At 54.1% G+C, this 21,927-nt stretch overlaps 1 protein-coding gene across 1 annotated transcript in view; it reads left to right on the top strand.

Moving 5' to 3' along the window:
* The window catches only part of IGDCC4 (immunoglobulin superfamily DCC subclass member 4), a 39,968-nt gene extending 18,894 nt beyond the window's left edge, over positions 1–21,074 (top strand). Inside the window, exons 6-22 of the mRNA XM_077126740.1 lie at positions 283–419; positions 1,728–1,868; positions 4,666–4,821; positions 5,635–6,048; positions 6,667–6,831; positions 7,428–7,565; positions 8,987–9,157; positions 10,158–10,394; positions 10,544–10,645; positions 11,895–12,078; positions 12,766–12,893; positions 14,566–14,736; positions 14,990–15,127; positions 15,774–15,879; positions 16,369–16,597; positions 17,356–17,517; positions 18,059–21,074. Coding sequence (XP_076982855.1) covers positions 283–419; positions 1,728–1,868; positions 4,666–4,821; positions 5,635–6,048; positions 6,667–6,831; positions 7,428–7,565; positions 8,987–9,157; positions 10,158–10,394; positions 10,544–10,645; positions 11,895–12,078; positions 12,766–12,893; positions 14,566–14,736; positions 14,990–15,127; positions 15,774–15,879; positions 16,369–16,597; positions 17,356–17,517; positions 18,059–18,466 — 3,187 coding nt within the window. The 3' untranslated portion in view covers positions 18,467–21,074. The remainder of the gene's footprint in view (positions 1–282; positions 420–1,727; positions 1,869–4,665; positions 4,822–5,634; positions 6,049–6,666; positions 6,832–7,427; positions 7,566–8,986; positions 9,158–10,157; positions 10,395–10,543; positions 10,646–11,894; positions 12,079–12,765; positions 12,894–14,565; positions 14,737–14,989; positions 15,128–15,773; positions 15,880–16,368; positions 16,598–17,355; positions 17,518–18,058) is intronic.
* The last annotated feature ends 853 nt before the right edge of the window (positions 21,075–21,927 follow it).

Genomic DNA, 21,927 nt, shown 5'->3' with positions numbered 1-21,927 from the left:
TGTGGGATAAAAGAAGTGGTACTGCTGGGTCAAAAGGTGTGTGCAACTTTGATATTTTGAGATTAGGGTAATTCAACCTTTTGGCCTTCGCCAATCTGATAGGTGAAATTGATATCTTGTACTTTTAGTTTCTTTTATTATGAGGGAGGCTTGACGGTGAAATACTGCAGGTGTCTGGGGCTGGGGTGGGAGGTAGGCCTGGGACAGTCTGGGCACCCCAGCCGCCTCCCCCGCCCCAGGCCCCCCGCCCATCTCACAGCTGCCTTCTCCCCTGTCCCCAAGGCTCATCGCTCTTCCCAACGGCGTCCTCCAGATCCTGGACGTCCAGGAGAGCGACGCAGGCTCCTACCGCTGTGTGGCCACCAACTCAGCCCGCCAGCATCGCAGCCAGGAGGCCCTACTCAGCGTGGCCCGCCGAGGCAAGGGGGCTGCTGGGGGATGAGGGGGTTCTTGAGTCTGCCCCCTTGGAGCTGGGAGGGGTCCCAAGAGGCCCATCCCTTCCTTCAGCTAGGTGCCGTGGTAGTAGCCCCATAGGAGGGTAAGGCAGCAAAGCCCAGGGAGGACAAGTGCCACCCAGCAAGTGGGGGTGGAGCCAGGGCTGCAGGAGTCCCTGGCTCCTTCCTTCCTGTGGAGTCTGTTCCTCTGGGTGCAGGGTGGGAGAGGGGAGTGCCAGGGCTCCCCGCTCCTTTCTTTCTTGCCCCTCCATATGCCCAGAGGATTCTGGACACGGGGAGATTCTTCCCTCTCTGCTTGCTGTGTACAGCCAGCCTCGGAACCCCACAGTCTAGTGTGCCCATCCATTTCTCCATTTTGCTGAAAATCTCCGGTCCGAGTGTGATGGAGTAAGAAGGGCACAGGCTTTGGGGTCAGAAAAACCTGCTTTGAATCCTGGCTTCACTGTTCCATCGCTACCACCCTGGGCTTCTTCCCAATTGGCCAGCTTCAGGGCAGTTGTGAGAGTAACTGAGCTAAGAGTGCAAAGTTGCTTGGCCCCTAGCAGGTACTCAACAGCTCTTACATGCCTCAGGCTTCCCCCAAGGGCCCCTCGCTGACCTCTCTCTGTCACACCATCCTCCTCTCCCCATCCTCATTCCCCAACCCCCAGGCTTAGCTTTTTTCCCTTTTCTGGCCCCCTTTCCCGGTGCCTGTGGTCTCTGCTGCCACCTGCTGGACAAACCACAAGTTACCCATGCTGTCCCAAAGGGCCCCAGTCTCCCTGAGAGCTGGGCAGGGAACCAGGGCTCAGACAGCTGCCATGCTTGCAGAAACCCAAGCCCACCCCACCTTCCTTTTCCACACGGGAGCCTGAGGCCCTTGCTTACCCATCTTGCCCAAGGTCACACAGCACGTTAGCGGCAGGGCTGGAACCAGGCACTCTGTTTATTCCGAGTCCAGTGCTGGACTTTTGACCCTGATGGCCCTCTGCCTGGAGGGTCCATTTAACCTGGGAGGGGAGAATGAGGGCAGGTGTGGGACGGTCCTGTCCTTTCTCCAGTGCCGAGTCAGGGGCCAGGTCATGTTGGCTCCGAGAGAGCTCAGAGCTCCAGTCCCAGCTCTGCTGAACCATGTGGCTATGTGTCCCTGGGTCTCACTGTCCCCCCCTGCATCAGATTGAAACATTGCTGCTCCCTGCTCACCTGCCTCACCAGGCAACTGCGAGCCTTAGGTGAGGTATTCACATAGAGACGCAGAACACTAAGGCTGCCTCCTGCCTGCCCTCTCTGCAGGGTCCCTGGTCGCCACCAGGGGGCAGGACGTGGTCATCGTGGCAGCCCCGGAAAACACCACGGTGGTGTCTGGTCAGAGCGTGGTGATGGAATGCGTAGCCTCAGCTGACCCCACCCCTTTCGTGTCCTGGGTCCGACAGGGTGAGTGAAGGGAGAGGGTAGGAGGGCATGGGAAAGGTGGGGGGCGGGGTGTCATTGACAAGCCCCCAATCTCGGAAGCTGTAAGGGCTACTGCTCTGGGGAGCGCTGACCTTCTGATGTGGCGGGAACTGCCCTCAGGGCTGGGCGTGGGTGGGCCACCTCGTCAGGGGGGCTGCCCGGGGCACCGGACAAAAGTCATCGTCACATCTGTGTGGCATTTTCCTTTATGAAACACTTTGAGTCTACCCACGGCAAAATCAGCAAAATCGTTTCTGAAACGCTGGGTGAGGTTCTCCACTTTATTTTATTCTATTCCCTGCAGTGTTACAAGTGAGTGAGTGCTGGGAGGGTGGGCACAGCCTGCCAGCCAGGTGGAGCCAGGGTGCCAGGGCTGGTCTTCTACCCACAAAGGCGGCAGTTGTGTCTACCCCGGTGCACCGCTGCCTTTGTGTGTCTGGCGGCTTACAGGGCACCGGGAATAAAATCGCTGGATGAGAGAGGCGCGGGCTCTGCCCTCTGCGCTCATTGTCCGGGTGAGGGAGATGAGATGCACGCCTGTGACCAGAGGCTTGACGGGTATTAGACAGCAAGTGATAAGTGCCACGGGGGCCGGGGGCCGAGTTACTGGAGATGCTGTCGGGGTTGCCAGAGCTCACTTCGCGACTGATTGAGCATTTTCACACCCATTCTCTTGCCTCCCGAGAGCCCTTCAAGGACGGTTGGGGCCAGGACTATTTTTCCCACCAGGCAGAAGAGGAGGTCGAGGTTCAGAGAGGCAGGTGGCAGAGCCTGGACCCAAAGTTCAGAGCCTGTTCTTTTTCTGGAACAGTCACTTTCTACAGTCCTGTGAGAAAGGAAGGCAGGGATTGCTTTTGCTTCCACTTGTTGGTAAGAAGTGACTGCACAGATTAATGATAGAAGCAGGTCTTGAACCCGGCCCTCTTCTTTACCCTTCCTCCTCAGCTCCTTCTCTTACCCTACACTGTCTCCTTTTAATACATTTATATCACACGTTCAAAAGATATATGAATACATATAATTTAAAGAAAAACAGTAAACTAGATATCTATGTGCCTGCCACTTAGCTGATGAAATAGAACAACACTAGCTCATATCTTTGTGCTCCCCAACAAGCATTGCCTCATTGGACTTATGACATTTGCCTACTTAGTAAGATCCCAGAGGCCAGTAGGGCCCTCATACTATTGTTAGAGGAAGCCTGTGGTGTCACCCCAAAGTCCTAATTTCAATGTTTCTTAAATCCTGACCACACATCATGATCACCCAGGGAGTTTGTTAAAATTGCAGACTCCCTCCTTTCACCCCTGGAGAGTTATGATCCAGAGATCTTTAAGTTTAATAAGTGCCCTCTGTCCTGGCTACTGTCAGTGAGGTCCTCAGCTCTAGCACCCTGGAGCTCGTTAGAAATGCAGAATCTCTGGCACTGCCCCAGGCCTCTGCATTGTAACCTGATCCCCTATGATCCTGTGACTCCCCTGTACGGTAAGGATTTGAGAATTGCTGTCCCAGATGATGTCAACACCTGCAGTCCTGGAAAGCCACTTGGAGAGACTCCTGGATAGATGCTAGGAAGAGAAGGGCTGGAAGGGGACTGCATGCCTGGCATCACACAGTGCTCCCTCTCCAGGAATTAACTCCACTGCATCAGAAAAGGGACCAGTTTTTTGGTCGGTTTGTTTTTTCAAACTGCAAAAGAAGTACATGTTCCATGTAGAAAACTAAAGAGAAAACAAGCAGAAAACATGCCACCACTCAGAGCTAAAAATTGTGAACATATGAATGTATTTTCTTCCAGATTTTTCTATGCATATGCACATTTTCCCCACGAATCAAGAACATATTGTATTTACAGTTCTGAATCCTAGTTTCATACAACAGTATAAAATAAGCATTTCCCCTATCTCTAAAACTTCTTAAAAATAATTTTAGTAACTGTATCACATTCTATCATTTGAATGTAGCCATAATGTAATTTGCAGTGCCCTACTGCTGGATTTTTAAGTCTTCTCCAGTTGTCAGCTACTACACTTAGCACTGCAGCCATAGTCCTTGGTCACAAAGTCTTGCCTGTAATTCTGATCGTTTCCCCAGGGCAGATTCTCACAAGTGGAATCTCTGGCTCCAAGATTAAGGCAAAGGCTGCTTTATGGCCCCATCAGTATTTTAGCTCTTCACCAACATTGCAAATTACTGTTTTTTTTTAATCTTCCCCAATTTGATAGGTGAAAAATGGTATCTGTGCTCTGATGTGCATTCCTTTGATTACATGAAGCTGAACCCTTTTTTTTTCTGTGTTTCTTGGTCATTTGTATTTTTTCTCTGGATTTTCCGTTTGCACCCCTAAGTCAGGTGCTTTTCAAATGGTTTTCGTTTAACATCAAGATAAAAGTCCCTTTGCTCATGGTCAGCACTTCATCATAGTTCTGGGTAGACACAAGAGTAGGGGAGCACGTCCTTCTTGAGGGAAGTGGATATAATAATAATGATAATTGTAACCAACTAGTGTCCTCAGCACCTATTACAAGCCAGGGGTTCTCACAGACCTTATTCTTTTCATCCTGGCAGCAGCTCTTCCAACCAGGGACTGTCTCCCCACTTTTCAGATGGAAACCCTAGGGCTCAGAGAGGGTCACTGGCTAGCAAGTGGAGGAACTGAGATCAAACCTGGGACTATGTTCACTTAACCTGGGTGTAAGAGGGGCCTGAGGCCCAGAGCGGGGCTGGAGGGGCCGTCCCCAGCGCCCCCCCTCCAGCGTGCCTCCCACTGCCCTCCCAGATGGGAAGCCCATCTCCACGGATGTCATCGTCCTGGGGCGCACCAATCTCCTCATCGCCAGCGCGCAGCCCCGGCACTCGGGCGTCTACGTCTGCAGAGCCAACAAGCCCCGCACGCGCGACTTCGCCACGGCCGCCGCCGAGCTGCGCGTGCTGGGTAAGGCGGGGCAGTCGCATGCGCCTCTCGGCGGGGTGCAGTAGGTGTGGGGGAGACCAGATTGGGGTGGGTTAGATGGGGTGAAGGGCGGAAATGGGGAGGTGCCTGTCGTTAGAGGCACCGAGGGGGTGACCGTGGGGGATGAAAAGGGGTAGAGTTAGGGTGGCGGGCTCATAGGGGGGCACTGGATGAGCGGGGTGGGGGGTGGGGGAGGGGAGGTGGGAGGGAGAGAAGAGAGGATGAGGTGAGGGGATTTGAGTCAAGTAAGAAAAGGTGATTTAGAGCCTGCCGTGGGTGACTGGAGGAGGGGACAGAGTGGTCAGGGTGGGACTTAGGTAACTGGGAGAAGGGGAGGGATTGAGGTGATTCGGGGAGGTAAAGGAGTGGTTTCTGGGTGGCACTGGGAAAACTGGGGGACGGGGTTTGTTCAGGTCTGGGAAATCTGAGAGGAGTAAATCTGGGAAGTGTGGGAAAAGGGGGAAGGAGGGGGAGCTGGAGTTTTAAGGAAAGCTGAGGAGGCATGAGGATAATTCAGAGAAGGGAAGAGAACGGTCAGTGTGGGGCTGGGGGAAGTGGGGGGAAAGTCGGGGTGGGGGTGGGGGTGTAGATTTGCCCTGAACTTGAGTGTTTGGGGAGGAGTGAGTCGGGGAGAGGCTCGTGATTGGAATTGGGGGGCAGGGGCGTAGGGGTCGGCCCGGCCGGGTGTGGCTGGGGGTTATTTGGGGGAAGCTAAGGAGGGCTGGGGTGTTCCGGGGAGGGGGAGAGCCCCCGGTGGCGGAAGCCCGGGGTCAGCGGCCCTCTCCCCGCCCCCAGCGGCCCCGGCCATCACGCAGGCGCCCGAGGCGCTGTCGCGGACGCGGGCGAGCACTGCGCGCTTCGTGTGCCGCGCGTCGGGGGAGCCGCGGCCGGCGCTGAGCTGGCTGCACGACGGGGCGCCGCTGCGGCCCAACGGGCGCGTCAAGGTGCAGGGCGGCGGCGGCAGCCTGGTCATCACGCAGATCGGCCTGCAGGACGCGGGGTACTACCAGTGCGTGGCCGAGAACGGCGTGGGGACTGCGTGCGCCGCCGCGCCGCTGGCAGTAGTGGTGCGCGATGGGCTGCCCAGCGCCCCCACGCGGGTCACCGCCACACCGCTGAGCAGCTCCGCGGTGCTGGTGGCCTGGGAGCGGCCCGAGCTGCACAGCGAGCAAATCATCGGCTTCTCCCTTCACTACCAGAAGGCGCGGGGTATGTCCACGTCGGACCCTGGACGCTCCAGCAAGGCCCACGCAGGGGCGCAGTGGATGGGTGGGTGGCTGGGTGGGAATATGCAGGTGGGATGACTGAAGGATTGGTTACCTGGGGGATTATCTGTGGGGTGGGGTGGAGTAGGAGTCCACAGAAGAGACAGGCACCTGTTAGGCAACTCTTCTTAGACTTGGGGCTGGAGGGATCAATGCGTGGGACACGTTTTCCCCTCAGCCACGTTTGTTATGAGAGGAGAGAGGGGATGCTTCTCCTTCCTTGGCATTCCCAGCCCGGGTTAAGGCTCCCAGAGCCAACTCCCACTCTGTCTTAATAACTGCAGCAGGAAACACTTCAGTTAGACGCCAGAAAGAACTTCTACCCACATAGAAATTAATATAGCAAAACTAGAAGGCAAAGGAGTTTATTCATTCAGAAGATTATCTGGTATTGTTATCTGGGAGCAATAATGCTCCTACCTCAGATTATCCAGGATTGTTTAGCTATAAATAGACTATTCCAGAGACTGCAGCAGTCTGAGGGTCCCCTAGGCAGCCTCCATTTTCCCTGGCACAGAGCCTGGGGGTGGCCCCGTGACAGTCCTCTTGTCCCCCACATCAGGCATGGACAACGTTGAGTACCAGTTTGCCGTGAACAATGACACCACCGAGCTACAGGTTCGGGACCTGGAGCCCAACACGGATTATGAGTTCTACGTGGTGGCCTACTCCCAGCTGGGGGCCAGCCGCACCTCAGCCCCCACGCTGGTGCACACCCCGGATGATGGTAGGGCCTCTGCACTTGTAAGGGTCGCATAGGGCCCAGAGAATCCCTTAAGGGTGGTAGCTCTGACTTCTCTTTATGAGTGTACGCCAAAGCACATTTACCTGCCCCCTGTCTTGTTTGGGGCCCTCTAAGGGGATGGGCAGGGTTTCTTCCCCTCAATTTACAGTTGGGGAAACTGAGGCCCAGGAAATGCGAGTGACTTACCCAAGGTCAGTTGAACAGCTGGGATTTGAGCCTAGATCTCGTGCTTCCCTCTGTCATATGGCCCCTCTTCCAAATACCCGTGTATCCACCCGGTCAGGGCCGGGACCAATGACGCTGATACATTGAATGTGGAAGATCGGGCCCCAAACCTTGCTCTTGTTTCTGGATGGGAAGAACGTCCCTTGTGCACAGGAGCAACTCCACGCCAGGACTTTTAGAGGCATGGGCCCCTTGTCCTCCAACCCAGGGTCCCCCTGAAAGCCCCTCTTCCCTCCCTCATGTCCTGGCACTGGCCCTGTTTATGGCTTGCTCTGTGACAAGCCTCTGACCGCTCTGGGCCTCACCTTCCATGTCGGTGGAGCCGGGCTCACCCTGATGTTCTTGTGTCTCAGTCCCCAGTGCAGCGCCCCAGCTCTCCCTGTCCAGCCCCAACCCCTCGGACATCAGGGTGGCGTGGCTGCCCCTGCCCCCTGGCCTGAGCAATGGGCAGGTGGTGAAGTACAAGATAGAGTATGGTTTCGGAAAGGAAGGTGAGTGGGGTGGGATGTGGGCTTCACGGGGTTGGGAATCAATGAAGTGAAGGGTTGTTTAGAGCAGCTGTGGACTTCAGCTGGGCTGAGATGAGCCTGGAAAATGGAAAGCAGACTGGAAGTAGGGACAGCAGGGATGAAAAGGGAAGGCAAAGAATGCTAGGCCCACCTCCTCTGTAGCTGCACCTTGTAATCCTATTGAGTCCCTGCCTCTGTTTCCTCATCTGTGAAATGCGGCAGGTACGGCAGGTAGCCTGGGTAATCCCCAGGACCCCTTCCAGCTCTAAAGGCACAAAAGTGGAAAACAGTTTGGTGGTTTCTCAAAAAATCTAACATAGAATTACCATATGACCTAACAATTCCACTCTTAGGTATATACTCAAAAGAATTGAAAGCAGGGACCCAAACAGATACTTGCACACCAGTGTACATCACCATTATTCACACAGCTGCAGGGAGGATACAACCCAAATGCCCACCTGCAGAAGAGTGGATAAGTAAAATGTGGTACATCCGTATAATGGAACATCATTCAATTGCGAAAAGGAATGAAGAGCTGATACATGCTAAAAAAAAAAAATAGATAAACCTTGGAAACAATATGCTAAGCAAAATGTCAGACACAAAAAGACAAAAAAAAGTATAATTCGACTTACGTGAAATATCTAGAATAGGCAAATTCATACAGACAGAAAGTAGAGTACAGGTGTCGGGCAGGGAAGGAGGGGGAAGGGGGAGTTAGCACATAATGGGCGCAGGGTTTCTGTTTGGAGTGATGTGAAGTTCTAGTAATGGCTAGTGGTGGTGGCGGCACAATATTGCAAAAATAATTAGTGCCACTGAATTGTATACTTAACATGGCAAAATTTATGATATGTATATATGTTACCACACACATACACAGACACACACACACACAAAGTAGAGGAGGGCTTCGGGGTAAGCGGGTAAGGGGAGTGCTTGTGGGATTGGAGAAATGAGGCATTGGGAAGGCTGTGTTAGGGTAAATGTAAGTCATCTAGGGTTGGGGATGTGAAAGGAATAAAGTTAGAAGAAAAAAGGTGGCTGGGGGTCCAGGGTGAGGACTGCGGGACAGAGAAAGAAGTTTGGGGTGATTGTCAGGGCTCTGGGAAGCAGCCAGTGCTTACGTGCCCTGGTGTGGGGACAGTGACATGCGGGAGAGGGTCATTGCCAGCTCCCAGGGAAGGAGGAGGGAGAGCCTGGTGCGAGTCTCCCCATTCTAGAAGGTGTGTCTAGAGCCGTGTGTCAGCCCTAGAGCTGTGGAGTCGTCAGTGCCAGGAAGGTTTCAGCCAGGGTGGGCACCGAGGAACCGGGATCTGAGGTGGCAGCGTCGGTATGGGGGTGGAGAGTCACGGTCCTCAGGTGGCCACCCAGAGCCCATCTCTCCTGATCTCCAGCAGATCAGATTTTTTCCACCGAGGTGCCAGGGAATGAGACCCAGCTTACGCTGAACTCGCTTCAGCCGAACAAGGTGTATCGAGTACGAATTTCAGCTGGCACAGGTGCAGGCTACGGGGCCCCCTCCGAGTGGATGCAGCACAGGACGCCCAGTATGCACAACCAGAGCCATGGTATGGGGCGGGAGGGGCAGGACGGGGGCAGGGGTGCGACTGTGTGTGTTACATGTGCCCTCCCTCGAGGCTTTCCATGGCTCCTCGCTGCCTTGGTGTATAAGGAAGACCGGGGTGCAGAGTAAAAGGCTGACCTCTGCAGACACACTCGGACTCAAGCCTCCCTTCTTCTTTCTGCTGCATTTAACAAACCTAAGAGCTTGTTAAATAATATATTCTGCCATGATTACGATTGTTACTATCTTTGTTAAGAGGCCCTGTTGTAGAGTGATTAAACGCAGTCTGGAGCTATATACAAAACCTAGTGCATTTACCATCTGTGTGACCTTGGGCAAGTTACTTAACTTCTCAGAGCCTCAGTTTTCTTAGCTATTTTATAGGTTGTGAGAATAAAGTTAAAATATGTGTACAAAGTTTACAAAACCTGGTGCATTTACTACTTGTGTGACCTTGGGCAACTTACTTAACTTCTCTGAGCCTCAGTTTTCTTAGCTATTTATAGGGTTGTGAGAATAAAGATAAAATATGTATACGAAGTGCCTGAAGCAGTGGCTGGCACATTGCAAGCCACCACCACTCCACCATTCTGGCTCCATCCCTCCCACCTAGCCTCAGAAAGCCCCGCAGCCCCCTTGCTTCCCGGTCTCCATGCATTCGTTCACTCAGGAGACTGGCAGAACCTTAGAGCCAGGTACTTTCCTCCCCGCCCTTGAGATTCTCCTTGCTGACCTCTTTACCAGTGCCCAGGAGACACCCCTGCATTCCCACACTCTGCTATTGTAGCATGAGTTCGCCTCTAGACCTAGCCCAGGGCCTGGCAGATGGGGTGCATGAGTGACTAGGGAACAGTGACTTGAGAGGATGCTGGCAAAGCCCTCACTGAAGTTCATCTTCTGCTTTTTGCTTCCTCCTACCTCTTGCTGTCTCTCTTCCCTGTTCCCCTTCCCTTCATCCCCCATTCTCTTCCTTCTTTTTCCTATCCTGCTGGTCTGCCCCCCAGTCCCCTTTGCTCCTGCAGAGTTGAAGGTGCGGGCAAGGATGGAGTCCCTGGTCGTGTCCTGGCAGCCGCCCCCTCACCCTGCCCAGATCTCTGGCTACAAGCTGTACTGGCGGGAGGTGGGGGCCGAGGAAGAAGCCAATGGCGAGAGCCCTCCGGGGAGCCGTGGAGACCAGACTTGGGATGTGGGGCCCGTCCGGCTCAAGAAGAAAGTGAAGCAGTATGAGTTGACCCAGCTAGGTGAGGAGGGCTTTGGGGAAGGTAACGGAGCGGGCAGAGCTGCTGTGGGGTGTGGACAAGCCAGGAGCAGGAGTTGGAGAGGGACGTGTCTCTGGGGATAGAGTGACCCCCGCGTTCCTCTGGTGAGTGACCCCTGTGACCTTCCCCAGTCCCCGGACGGCTGTATGAGGTGAAGCTTGTGGCGTTCAACAAACACGAGGATGGCTACGCAGCAGTGTGGAAGGGCAAAACTGAAAAGGCTCCCACGCCAGGTGAGAGGGGCAGCAGGGAAGGGGAGAAGGGCTCTTTCTAGGGGTCCCTGTGCCTTTCTTCTCCCGTTCCTTTGGGCCGCCTGGTGGGCAGGTAGCCCAGTAGCCTCAGCCCACCCCCAAACCCATTGTCCTAGAGTCTGGGTTCCTTTTTTGAGCTTCGCCTCTGTCATAATGAGAAGCTCCCGTTTATGCCCTGTCTTTGGGTCCTCATCATGCACGAGCAGATGCTGATTTAAAAGGTTTGGCTAGAGGGAAACCTCATGGTTGATCCCAATCTTAAAACTGTATTTTAAAGTACTGCCCCCTACATCACATTTTCTATCAGATTGCTGCTTGGCTGTGGGAGATAAGCAGGGAGAGTATTCCCTATGTGGCCCCCTGGGAAACTGAGGCTCAGAGAGGTAAAGGGAGTTGGCCATGGTTGCACAGAGGAGCCTAGAATACAGGACTCCTGGTTTCCAGGCAAAAACTTCCCACTGCAGCCCTGTATTGTTCTCCGTGGTTGCCAGTCACAACCCTCCTTCACCCCTAATCTCCCGGGCTAGTTTCCACCATGTGGTTTAGCAGAAGGAACATTCCACCAGGAGCCAAGAAACCTGGGTTCTAATTCCAGTTTGTTCAGTCATTCATTCAGCAGACGTTACTGAGCATCTACTGTGTGCCAGCTCTGTTCTGGGAGTTTAGTGGCGAGCAGCATAATTAAGGTTCTGTTCTCATGGAGTTTATTTTATTTTACGTTTATAGAAGAAGCATTTATCATTACATCATACTTTCTATAGGCCAGACACTTTTCAATCTACTTTAAAATATTAACTAAACTAATCCTCATAACAATCCTATGAGGTAGGTATTATTATCAGACCCACTTTACAGACTAGAGACTGGAGGCACAGAAAGGTTAAGTAAGTTGTCCAAGGCCACACAGCCAGTAAGTGGCATGCTGAAACGTGAACCGAGGCATTCTGGCTCCAGGCAGTCTGTGCTCTTTACTGCCATGATGTGCTGCGTCTCTCTGTTACATTCTTGCATATTTGTGTTCCATGGTCTATGTATGACCTTGGCAGAAAATCATTTACATCCTTGTGAGCCTCAGTTTCCTCATCTGTGAAGTAGAAATGATGCCATCCAACTCGTAGGATCAAAAGAAACAGGGTAAGAGGAAGTGCTTTGGGACCTGTAAAACCGCTGTACATATTCAGGGATGATTGCCCCCCACTCCCTTCCCCACACTGTGCTTTTCTCCTTCCAGACCTGCCCATCCAGAGGGGGCCGCCCCTGCCCCCTGCCCACGTCCATGCAGAATCTAACAGCTCCACATCCATTTGGCTTCGGTGGAAAAAACCCGACTTCACCACAGTCAAGATTGTCAACTACACTGTGCGCTTCAGCCCTTGGGGGCTCAGGAATGCCTCCCTGGTCACCTACTACACCAGGTGGGGAGAGGGGCCGCTCCTGTAAAGGCGGGAGGTGTGGCAGGCAGGGGGAAGGGGAGGAGGGGGGAGGAGAGCAGCAGGTGGCCAGGTGGGAGCAGGCCCTGGGGAATTCAGAAACATTCCACTGCTCACCTGTTCCTCTGGGGGCACGCTGAGAGTCCACATGGGGTACACCTTCCCTGCCTGAAAAAGGAGAATCCATTGGATCCCACCTTTCCCAGCCCTAGAGAATGTGATGCGTGCACATCTATTCATCCATCCTCAGGGAACTCCCAATCGGATGGGGGAAGAGACATCCCAGCCCCTGTTCTGAGGAAGCCCCCAGTCAGAAGGGGAAACGGCCCTGCCCTGAGGAGTTGCCAGTTGATAGAGCAATGGAAATACACAGCTGCAGCCAGAGCAAAATTAAAGAAAAGATGCGCCAAAGAAAGGATGCACCAGAGATAGTTCCTCAGGTGGAAGATGACTCGGATGAATTCAGGAAGGCTCCCTGGAGGAGGGGACCTGGTTTTGAGTTTGCACATGGAGTAACATATCCAGACTTCTCTGCAAGTCTCTGCAGAGAGGCTTCCCTTCTCAGGGTACAGCCTGGAGCTGGGGCTAGGAGCAGGGAAGTAGTTTTGGAAGGGCCTGCCCTGCTGGGTCAGCGGGTCTGAGAACCCTAATCACCATTTCTTGCCTCTGCAGCTCTGGCGAAGACATCCTCATCGGTGGGCTCAAGCCATTTACCAAATATGAGTTTGCGGTGCAGTCCCATGGCGTGGACATGGACGGGCCTTTTGGTTCCGTGGTGGAGCGCTCCACCCTCCCTGACCGTGAGTGGCCCTTCGGCCCCCTGGCCACCAATCCATCTTTTACCCAACTCCTCCTTCCACCAACAGCCCTCTTCTCTGAAACATCCCTCAGAACCCCTCAAATGTCATCTGCTTTGCATTTATGTAGGACAGTCCTTGTGTGGGTCTTAACCACTTCTAAAATAAGGACATAGGGTTTAGGTGAGTGGCTTCTTAAGAGGCTGTGGTGAGAGGCCAGGTCAGGGAGGCAGGAGTCCTGGATTCTGCATTCTGGTCCTCATCCTGCCCTTGACACACAGGGAGACTTTGGGCAGATTCCTTCTCCGCTTAGAACCTCGGTGTCGTCATCTGTAAAAAGAGACAATGGGACCATTCACCCTGCAAGTCTGTGACTCTCAGCTCCATAAGAAGCATCTGGAAATGCCATTTCAAAACACAAGAGAATTTCTTTGGTTCTGTTAGCCCTAAGACTGTTTACCTTCCAATTGAGAGACCTTTGTCCATTGTCCCAGGATCTGAAATAGCAAGATGTGCGTGGCACTGAGGTCCTCAGCGCTTGTGAATTTGCTTTAACAAACACCACTTACAAATTTTTTCTCACCCACCTCTAACCTTGTTCATAAGGGTGTAAAAACGCACAAGGACTTTAAGGAGACCTGGTACTTTCTCAAAGGGCACTTTACGCCGTTGGAAACCCAGCACAACTGTCAATACAGTTGGGGAGGGAGGTTATTCCGCTTTTGCAAGTAGAGAGGCTGGTGCCTAGAGATGTGGAAAACCAACTAGGGCTAAAGAGGGTCGCTGGAGCCCGTGAGTTTGTGACTCTTGTGCCCTGGAACTCCCTGCCACCCTCTGGAGGGCCTTGAACTCCCGAGTCCCCAAATTGCTGTCCCTTCTCTACTCACCAGTCACTTTCTGTCCTTACTGCTCACCCTTCCTCATCCACCCTCCCTTTCCTCAGATCTTCTCCTCAAAAAATAAACCACAAACCCTCCCAGGATGGTACTTCTCAAACTGAGGTTCCCATGGCGTCTGGGGGCCTGTGCCAGAGCAGACGAATATTACAGAGGACATCTGCACGTGCAACTCATTTTACTTGAAGATCGTAGGGGGGTAGTTAGAAACTTACAATGATATATACTTTTTTTTTTTTTGGCATGGCAGGCACCGGGGAATCGAACCTGGGTCTCTGGCACGGCAGGCGAGAACTCTGTCTGCTGAGCCACCGTGGCCCACCCCAAATGATACATACTTTTAAACATTATTTCTATATTAAACTTTGCTCTGGAATAGATGGCAAACGTAGCATGAGAGTTTAAAATAAAGCCTAAGCCTTCCAAAACTTTTTAAGCTCTGCCCCGAGACCCCTGAAACACTGGACAATGTCCTCAACCCTCAGAAGTATCTGGGAGTAGACGGCTGGGGGGCTCTGCGGCCAGGGCTGGGCAGAGCTGAGTAGAGAAGCGTTTCTGGGAGGGGAGGGACAACGGTAAAGCGCCCCCCTCACTGTCCTCCAAAAGTTCCCTGACTGTGGACCAGACCTCATCTCTGCTCCGTGCTGCGTGGTTTGTTGCATGAAGGGGGAGAAAGGGAGGCCGTGTTCTCTGGCCCTGTCTCCCACCTTCCCCCTCCCCCGCCCCGGAGCTGGGGCTCCCAGCGACTCAGCCTCTCCCCGTCTCCTCCACACACCCAGGGCCCTCGACGCCCCCATCCGACCTGCGCCTGAGCCCCCTGACGCCAACCACCGTTCGCCTGCACTGGTGCCCCCCGACGGAGCCCAATGGGGAAATCGTCGAGTATCTGATCCTTTACAGCAGCAACCACAGCCAGCCGGAGCACCTGTGGACTCTGCTCACCACGGAGGGTGAGGGGCCCACCGTGCGCCCCCAGCGCTCCGGCCCGCATAATCCAGAGCGCCCCATCCCTTCCCCTTCTCAGTGAGGGGGCCCCTGGGGGGGGCGAGTTCCAGGGCGCCTGGGAGGAGCTGAGCAGGGTGAAGCTACTGCCTGACAGGGGTTGGGGGGCTGCGTCTCTCAGTCCTTGCTCCCTATCTATCCCTGCATCCCACCCCCGCCCCCTCCACCAACCCTGCCCTCCCTGCCCCCTCCCCACCCCAGGAAATATCTTCAGCGCTGAAGTGCACGGCCTAGAAAGCGACACGAGGTACTTCTTCAAGATGGGGGCACGCACAGAGGTGGGGCCCGGGCCTTTCTCCGGCCTGCAGGATGTCATCACTCTCCAGGAGAAGCTGTCAGGTATGGGGGTCGAGAGGTGGGACCTCCAGAAGCCCCTTGGGCTGACTTGGAGGCCTCCTTCCCCCTGAAATCCTCTACTCCAAGACCCTGTCTCTAGGCACAGCTGCATTATCATTATTTTGGACAGCTGCTCTCCTGGTTGGGTGGGGAGAAGGCGAACTGAAGGGGCAGTTGGCCTGGTCCCGCGATTTATGAAGGACTGATTTAATTTGGAGACCATCTTGGGGGTGGGGGAGCAGCAGTTCCTTTGAAAGACTAATTTGATTGGACTGTTGGCTCGGTGAGGGGATGACCTCCGTGGGGTGGAGGCAGGCAGCAGCACTGGCTGGAGAATTTGCAGGGCCCAGGGCGAAATGAAAAGGCAGAGCCCCGTTTAAAAATTACTTAAGAATTTCAAGATGGTGGCAGCAGAGCGGGGGGCCCTGTGCCAACGTGCAGGTGCACGCGCGCGCGCGCACACACACACACACACACGAAGAAGGGAGTGTTCCAGGCTGCGGGGCCCTCCTGTGCTGGCAGCAGAAGATTGCCGGCACCAGAGGGCGAGACTCAGGCCACTGACCTCCCGAGGAAGCTGCAGGAAGCCCTGCCCCGGAGCCCTGGGCCCCTCCCCGCTCCCTGACTGCTCTGTCCCCCTCCCCGCCAGACTCCCTGGACGTGCACTCGGTCACGGGCATCATTGTGGGCGTCTGCCTGGGCCTCCTCTGCCTCCTGGCCTGCATGTGTGCCGGCCTGCGCCGCAGCCCTCACAGGTGGGCAAGGGAGCCAGTCCAGCCGCAGAGAGGGGTGTTCCAGGAAGGGCCGCAAAGATGGGGGGCAGGGAACGTGGCCGTGACTCGCCCTCAGCACCCCCAGGAGCCCCATAAAAGTTAGGGCTCCGGGATCAGGGTGATGGCCTCCTAAGAACAGGGGAGTAGACTTAGGGGTGTCCCCAGCGCCCCCACCCCCACCCCCTTAGCAGGGGCAGACATAAGCAGAGCCGCCTTTCTCCTTCTCTGTGGCTGCCAGCACCTTGGAGAGAAGGGCGCCACAGCTCAGATGCCTGGAGCCCAGGGAGGGAGTTGCATTGTCAGGGCTGTTTTGAGCAATCACAGGGTGTCCACCTCATTATGCAAATGAGGAAACTGAGTCCCAGGGACCGGCAAGAACCTGTCCAGGGCCATAGGCTGAACTAGATCCCAGTCTCGTTCCCACCCCCTCACCTTTGACCCCTGTGCCTTGTTCCCCATCTTCCCTTCCAGAGAAGCCCTCCCGGGCCTTTCCTCCACGGCCACCACCGGGAACCCTGCGCTGTACTCCCGAGCCCGGCTGGGCGCCCCCAGCCCCCCAGCTGCCCATGAACTGGAGTCCCTTGTGCATCCCTGTCCCCAGGACTGGTCCCCTCCTCCCGCCGACACCGAGGGCAGGGCTGAGGTGCACAGCCTTATGGGTGGTGGCGTTTCGGACGGCCGCGGGCACTCCAAGAGGACGGTGAGCCCTGCCGGGTCAGAGCCCCACACGGCCGCGCGTTCCCAAGTAGGACAGCAGGGTGCGCCAGAGCACAGCTTGTGACCCTGTGACGGACACCTGCCCCTGGCCCCGCCCCACCCCCACCCCTGCTGCCCCCCTTCCTCGTCCTGGGCAGCTGCTGCAGAGAAGGAGCTCTCGCCCTCCTCCATGAAAGGGCTGGCAGGGCAGGGAAGCAGATGGGCCTCTACCCCCTGGCAGAATAGGTCAGCCTGACTCTCAGGGAGGTCAGGGCTTCCCGTAGGTTGTTTGTAGGTGACTGAGAGTGGCCAGAATGCGCAGCTGCCTCCTCATCCCCACAGCTGGGGAGACCTCTAAGACCTCCCCATGTGGGGAGGAGAGGCTGGTCAGTTTGTCTCTGGCCAAGTGGGTCCAGGATGCATCAAGGAATAGCAAAGTGAGGTCCTCTCCACGCAGGCATGCCCTACTCTGACCAGCCCTCTCAACCCCTGGGCCCTTCCCTCACCTTCCTCCCTGCCTCTAGGGTGGAGATCCCACTTTGCTTGAAACCTCCAGGCTTTGCCAAAGCGTCAGGTATTAGGCTTTTCTGCAGGAGGAATTCCCCATCCTCAAATTCTCCCCCATTCCGTGTTCCCCAGAGCAGGGAGCCCAGGGGGGAAGGAGATAGCAGGAGCCAGGGCCCCCCGTCTTCCCCGCGCCCCATTCGCTTCCCTCTCCGGCCTGGGCCTGCTCCTCAGTGCTCCCCGTTCTTCCCCGTGCAGATTTCCTGGGCTCAGCCAGGAGGGCCGAGCTGGGCAGGCACCTGGGCAGGCTGTGAGCTGCCCCAGGCGGGTCCCATGCCCTCCCTGACCCGAGCCCTGCTGCCCCCTGCTGGAACCGGGCAGACGCTGTTGCTGCAGGCCCTGGTGTACGACGCCATAAAGGTCAGTGTTGGGGAGGAGGCGGGGCGGGGTGAAGGGTCCCCGTCCTTGTGAAGAGGAGGTGATGAGTTCTCAGGAGACCCCTGGATGGTAGTCTCCCTGGGGATAGGTATCCCACCCAGAGACCCCTGGACCTCTAGAGATTTTGCAGATGGAGAGCAGGCCAGTGTGGGACTCTGTGCTTCCCCTGCATTGGGGCGGTCCCTCCTCTACCTGGACCTAAGTGGGCCACCGCACAACTACTGTGGGTCTGAGGGTGGACCCAAGCTGAGGACACTCAGCCCTTCCCGCACTCCACTCTGGGCCTGGTACTTCCAGAATACCTAGGGAAGGGGCTAGGGCGGGGCTCCGTTTTCCCTCTGCCTTCCCCGGGGTCTGGACACCATCTGGTGGGACAGTCTCCGCGTATCCTTCAGCAACTCCAATGTGACTTCTACCCTGTGATGGAGGGTCAGTCTCTGTCCATCCCAAGCATGTTGGTCATTCTTCTGGTGACCGCTGCCAGTCACGGTCCCTTTGTCATTGTGTTCTCTGCTCTGACCAGGGCAATGGGAGAAAGAAGCCGCCTCCAGCCTGCAGGAACCAGGTGGAAGCCGAAGTCATTGTCCACTCGGACTTTAGTGCATCCCAAGGGAAACCTGACCTCCGTGTCCAAGACCTGGAACCTGAGGACCCCCTGCCTTCCGAGGCCCCTGACCTTGCCTCGGGTGTGGCCGATCTCGGGCACAGGGCACACTGGCTGGACAGGGAGCTGGGGGGGTGTGAGCGGGCAACCACTGGGCCGGACAGACTTACCTGCCTGCCAGAGGCTGTCAGTGCTTCCTGCGCCTACCTGGACCTCCAGCCCAGTGAGGTTCTGGAGGCTCCTGGAGTCAGCTGCCAGCCCAAGGCCCCCTGCCGTCCAGCAGCCAGCCCAGGTCCGCCCAGAGGCCCCGTCTCCTCCTCTGCTTAGCTCCTCTAGGGAGTGCAGTTTGAGGCGGGCTGCTGTGGATCACGGGACATGACATGCGTGGCCACACATGTACACACGTGTACCTACAGATACTGACCATCATCAAGCCGTGTGCAGCCTTTGGCTAGGGGGAGAGGAAGAAATGGCCTGTTCACTCTCCCTGTACTCTTTGTGACACATATTTGTGTGAGAGACATGTGAGACCCAGCTACATGGGACATACACGTGTGTGAGGCACAGGCGGATGTGCTGGTTGGTGAACTGGGGACCTGGGGTCCGGGCAGTGGCAATGATCAGTCATTACAGCTAATTGATCCTCCAGGTCGGGACAACGCCCCCAGCCCTGGTGGGCCCCCACCTCCATCACCCAGCCTTTTATTACACACTCTGAGAGTGTCTCCAATGCCCTGTCTGACACAGACAGTGCCAGCCCATTTTCCTGCCCGGCTGGGCTGAGTGCAAATAGGCTCTGAAGGCCTAACATTTTAACTGTGCCACCTCCCTTCTCCCATGCCCCCACTGCCCAAATGGAGAGGGTGATCCTGGCTCCCCACAGAGCAACTCTGCATTTAATTTTGTAATGTGGGAAGTGCCTGGTTTTGAAAATCTTCTGGTCTCCCTTTCTCTCTCTCCCCACTCCTCCCTTCTCTGCCTTTCCTTCCCCTGCACTGCTCTCTTTCTCCCAGTTCCAGTGCTCTGCTATTCTTCTCTTTTCCTTTCCTCTCTCCTCTTTCTCTGTCTTTCTCTCTGTCTCCTTTTGTCTGTGTCTCTGCCTCTCTCTCTCCATCTCTCTGACTGGCACTCCTCTCCCAGACTGGATCCTCTGGCTCTCCTGCCTGGTTCAGTATGCACCCTCCCCTAACAACATGGCTACCTCATGTCTGTTTCAAGGCCATAGCATGACTCCTGTGTCCGCCGTTCCCTTCACCCGATGTTCTCCTGCCCCCTCTTCCCTCTGGGACTCTGCATGCTTCTTCCCAGGCAATGCTGGTTTCCTTGCAGACCCATCCCCAGGGCCGGCTCGGAGAAGACCTTCCCACTTCCCTGGCATCTTTCTCCTCGGCATTGGGATAGGAGAGTGCTCCATGGAGGTGGTGGAGTCATGTCACAAAGGGGATTTTCCCCTTCCTGTGGGGCTGGGGAAGGGTAGTGTGACCCAGAGGCTCGGGACAAAAGGACTCCCTCCCTTTTATGCAGGAAGGTGGGTTTGCTGAATGGAAGTAGTTTGGGACCTTCCTTCCCAGCTGAAGCTGAAAGCAGGATTAAGTGGGATAGGGGTTAGGGAAACTGTAGCCCAAGACCCTTCCCACTCTGTTCCCCTTGAACATGAACTGATGGTGGGGTTGGGGGGGGCAGAGGGGGAGTGAGAGGAATCTCATGAATTTGCACCCAGCACACTTAACTCTCTACAGTCCCACCCTGGGCTGCTGGAAGGGGGGTCTTTGGACAGGACAAGTGTTGTTGGCTCATTTTGACTCGCTACATGGAGACAAGCTTGACTTCTATTTCTTTGTGGAGCAAACAGTGTCATTTATTTGATTTTTCACCTCTGCCCCCTCATAGGAGCATAGAATGTGGGATATCTTACTCCCTAATTGCATCTTTTTAACTGATTGGCACACCAAGGGTTAACTCTGACTTCTGGGCCAAATTGGAAATAACCAGTCTATCTTTCTTTCTTCTTCTTTTTTTTTTTTAATGGTGAAATGTCTCAGCAGAGTTGCAGCTTCTTTAGACCCTGAAAGCATCTGTGTTTATTACACTTGGGTGTCACTCACGTTTGACATCCACCCCTCTATTTCCTGCCCCTCCCCCTCCTTCAACCAGCCTATGATAACACTAAAGATTATTAATGTTGGTTTTGTATCTTGTTAAGGACAGAATTGTCACTTGTGTTATTTCTGTAGCATTGAGCATTGCTGTGGCTAAAGCCACTGTGTGTTTCATCATTGCTTCGAAGGTCAAAAGCCTTGTTTTATTTTGCTGGTTTTTTAAGGGAAAAAAAAAAAAAAAACTGCCCTGAATTAAATGGCTGTTTTAACAGTAGGCTCTTAGCATTACACGACGTAGTCATTTTTCATGTTCTTGTTTAACAGGCACTGAGGTTCTGGTTTAAATTAAATAGCTGCAAATGAGACAATTTATAACCCATTAGGTTGGGTGGAAAATTGTTTCTCAAAAGCAAATAAGTAATAAATCTGGTATCTGCCTATAATTCACACTTGATAAGAAAGTGGCCATTACTCACTAGCATTATATATGATTTGGGCTCTGGGTAATTTTGGAAGTGTTAGGACTGTGTCTTTTGTAGCAGTATTCTTAGAAAAGAATCTATTGGCCTTTTACAGGGTATTAATCCCTTTGTCACCCTCCATCTCGATGCCTTAATTTTTTCAAGAGTCTCCTTTTTAAAATCTTCCTTTTCTTGATGCATGACAAATGTAACCGGTACCTGCTCATTTATTTGTCTATATTTAGTTTATGCTATATTATTTAATTATCTTTCCATCATTTCTTCTTTCTCCTTACAAATAGATATTCTTTACTGTTAAGCCAAGGCGTTGATCATGTATCTGTCCCTAATGAATTAAATAAATAAACTATTTTCCAAAAATGTCAAATTCTTCTTTGAAACCAACAGCTAAGATCTCCTCAGCCTTTCTGCCCTTGGAAATTTATTTTCTAACAGGGATAAGAAGTAGTAGTTTTTGAAGGTAGAGAGCCAGTGGCCATGGGAGAGAAATAAAGCATCTTTCCCCAGTCACAGGCATTTAAGAAAAAGACCCAAATTTAGGAAAAATGAGTTCTTTGATGGCATTCTATTAGGCTCTCTGGAGATCTCTTTCCACCTAGGTACACATTTCTCTGAACTTTCCTGGGTGCAAGGGAGGAGCTAACGACTCCAGGAATTTAGATTTCACAACCATTCTTCTGTATAAATGGTCACCAGAATTACTCGCAGCTGGGCATTCACATCCGTGGATACCACACAGCCTACAAGCTCAGAGTCACACACATGCACACTCACCTTCACAAACACCCTCATGTTCCTAAACTCAAACATGCATGTACAACTCACATGCAAGACCCCATGTTTACAAAGCACACACGTTCAGGATCCCGGGTGGCAGCTGCCCTCTGCTAGGATCTTTACAGAGCCGGGGACTGTTCTTTTCTCCTGGAGGGAACAGGCAACCAGAGGTTACCCTGCCCTGGACCACCCCCGAAATAGCTGGTGGACCAAACCCCAAGGTAATTGACAGATCGTCCGGGAAGATACTGCACAATTTGCATGCAGCAGAATGGCCATTATTTGCATATCACTCCCAGACCAAGGGGTGTGATAAAGAAGAATTAAACACTTGTCAAAATGAATTTAAAATGCCAACAACTCAGGACACCAATTTGACCTCTCTCAGTCCAGGACGAGCCAAGAAGGGGTTGTTGCGAATTCAGGCCCT

The sequence above is a fragment of the Tamandua tetradactyla genome, chromosome 14 (assembly GCF_023851605.1).
Source record: "Tamandua tetradactyla isolate mTamTet1 chromosome 14, mTamTet1.pri, whole genome shotgun sequence".
In the NCBI taxonomy this organism is placed as follows: domain Eukaryota; kingdom Metazoa; phylum Chordata; class Mammalia; order Pilosa; family Myrmecophagidae; genus Tamandua; species Tamandua tetradactyla.
The sequence above is the reverse complement of the archived record's forward strand: the minus strand, read 5'-3'. Positions and strand labels throughout refer to the sequence as shown.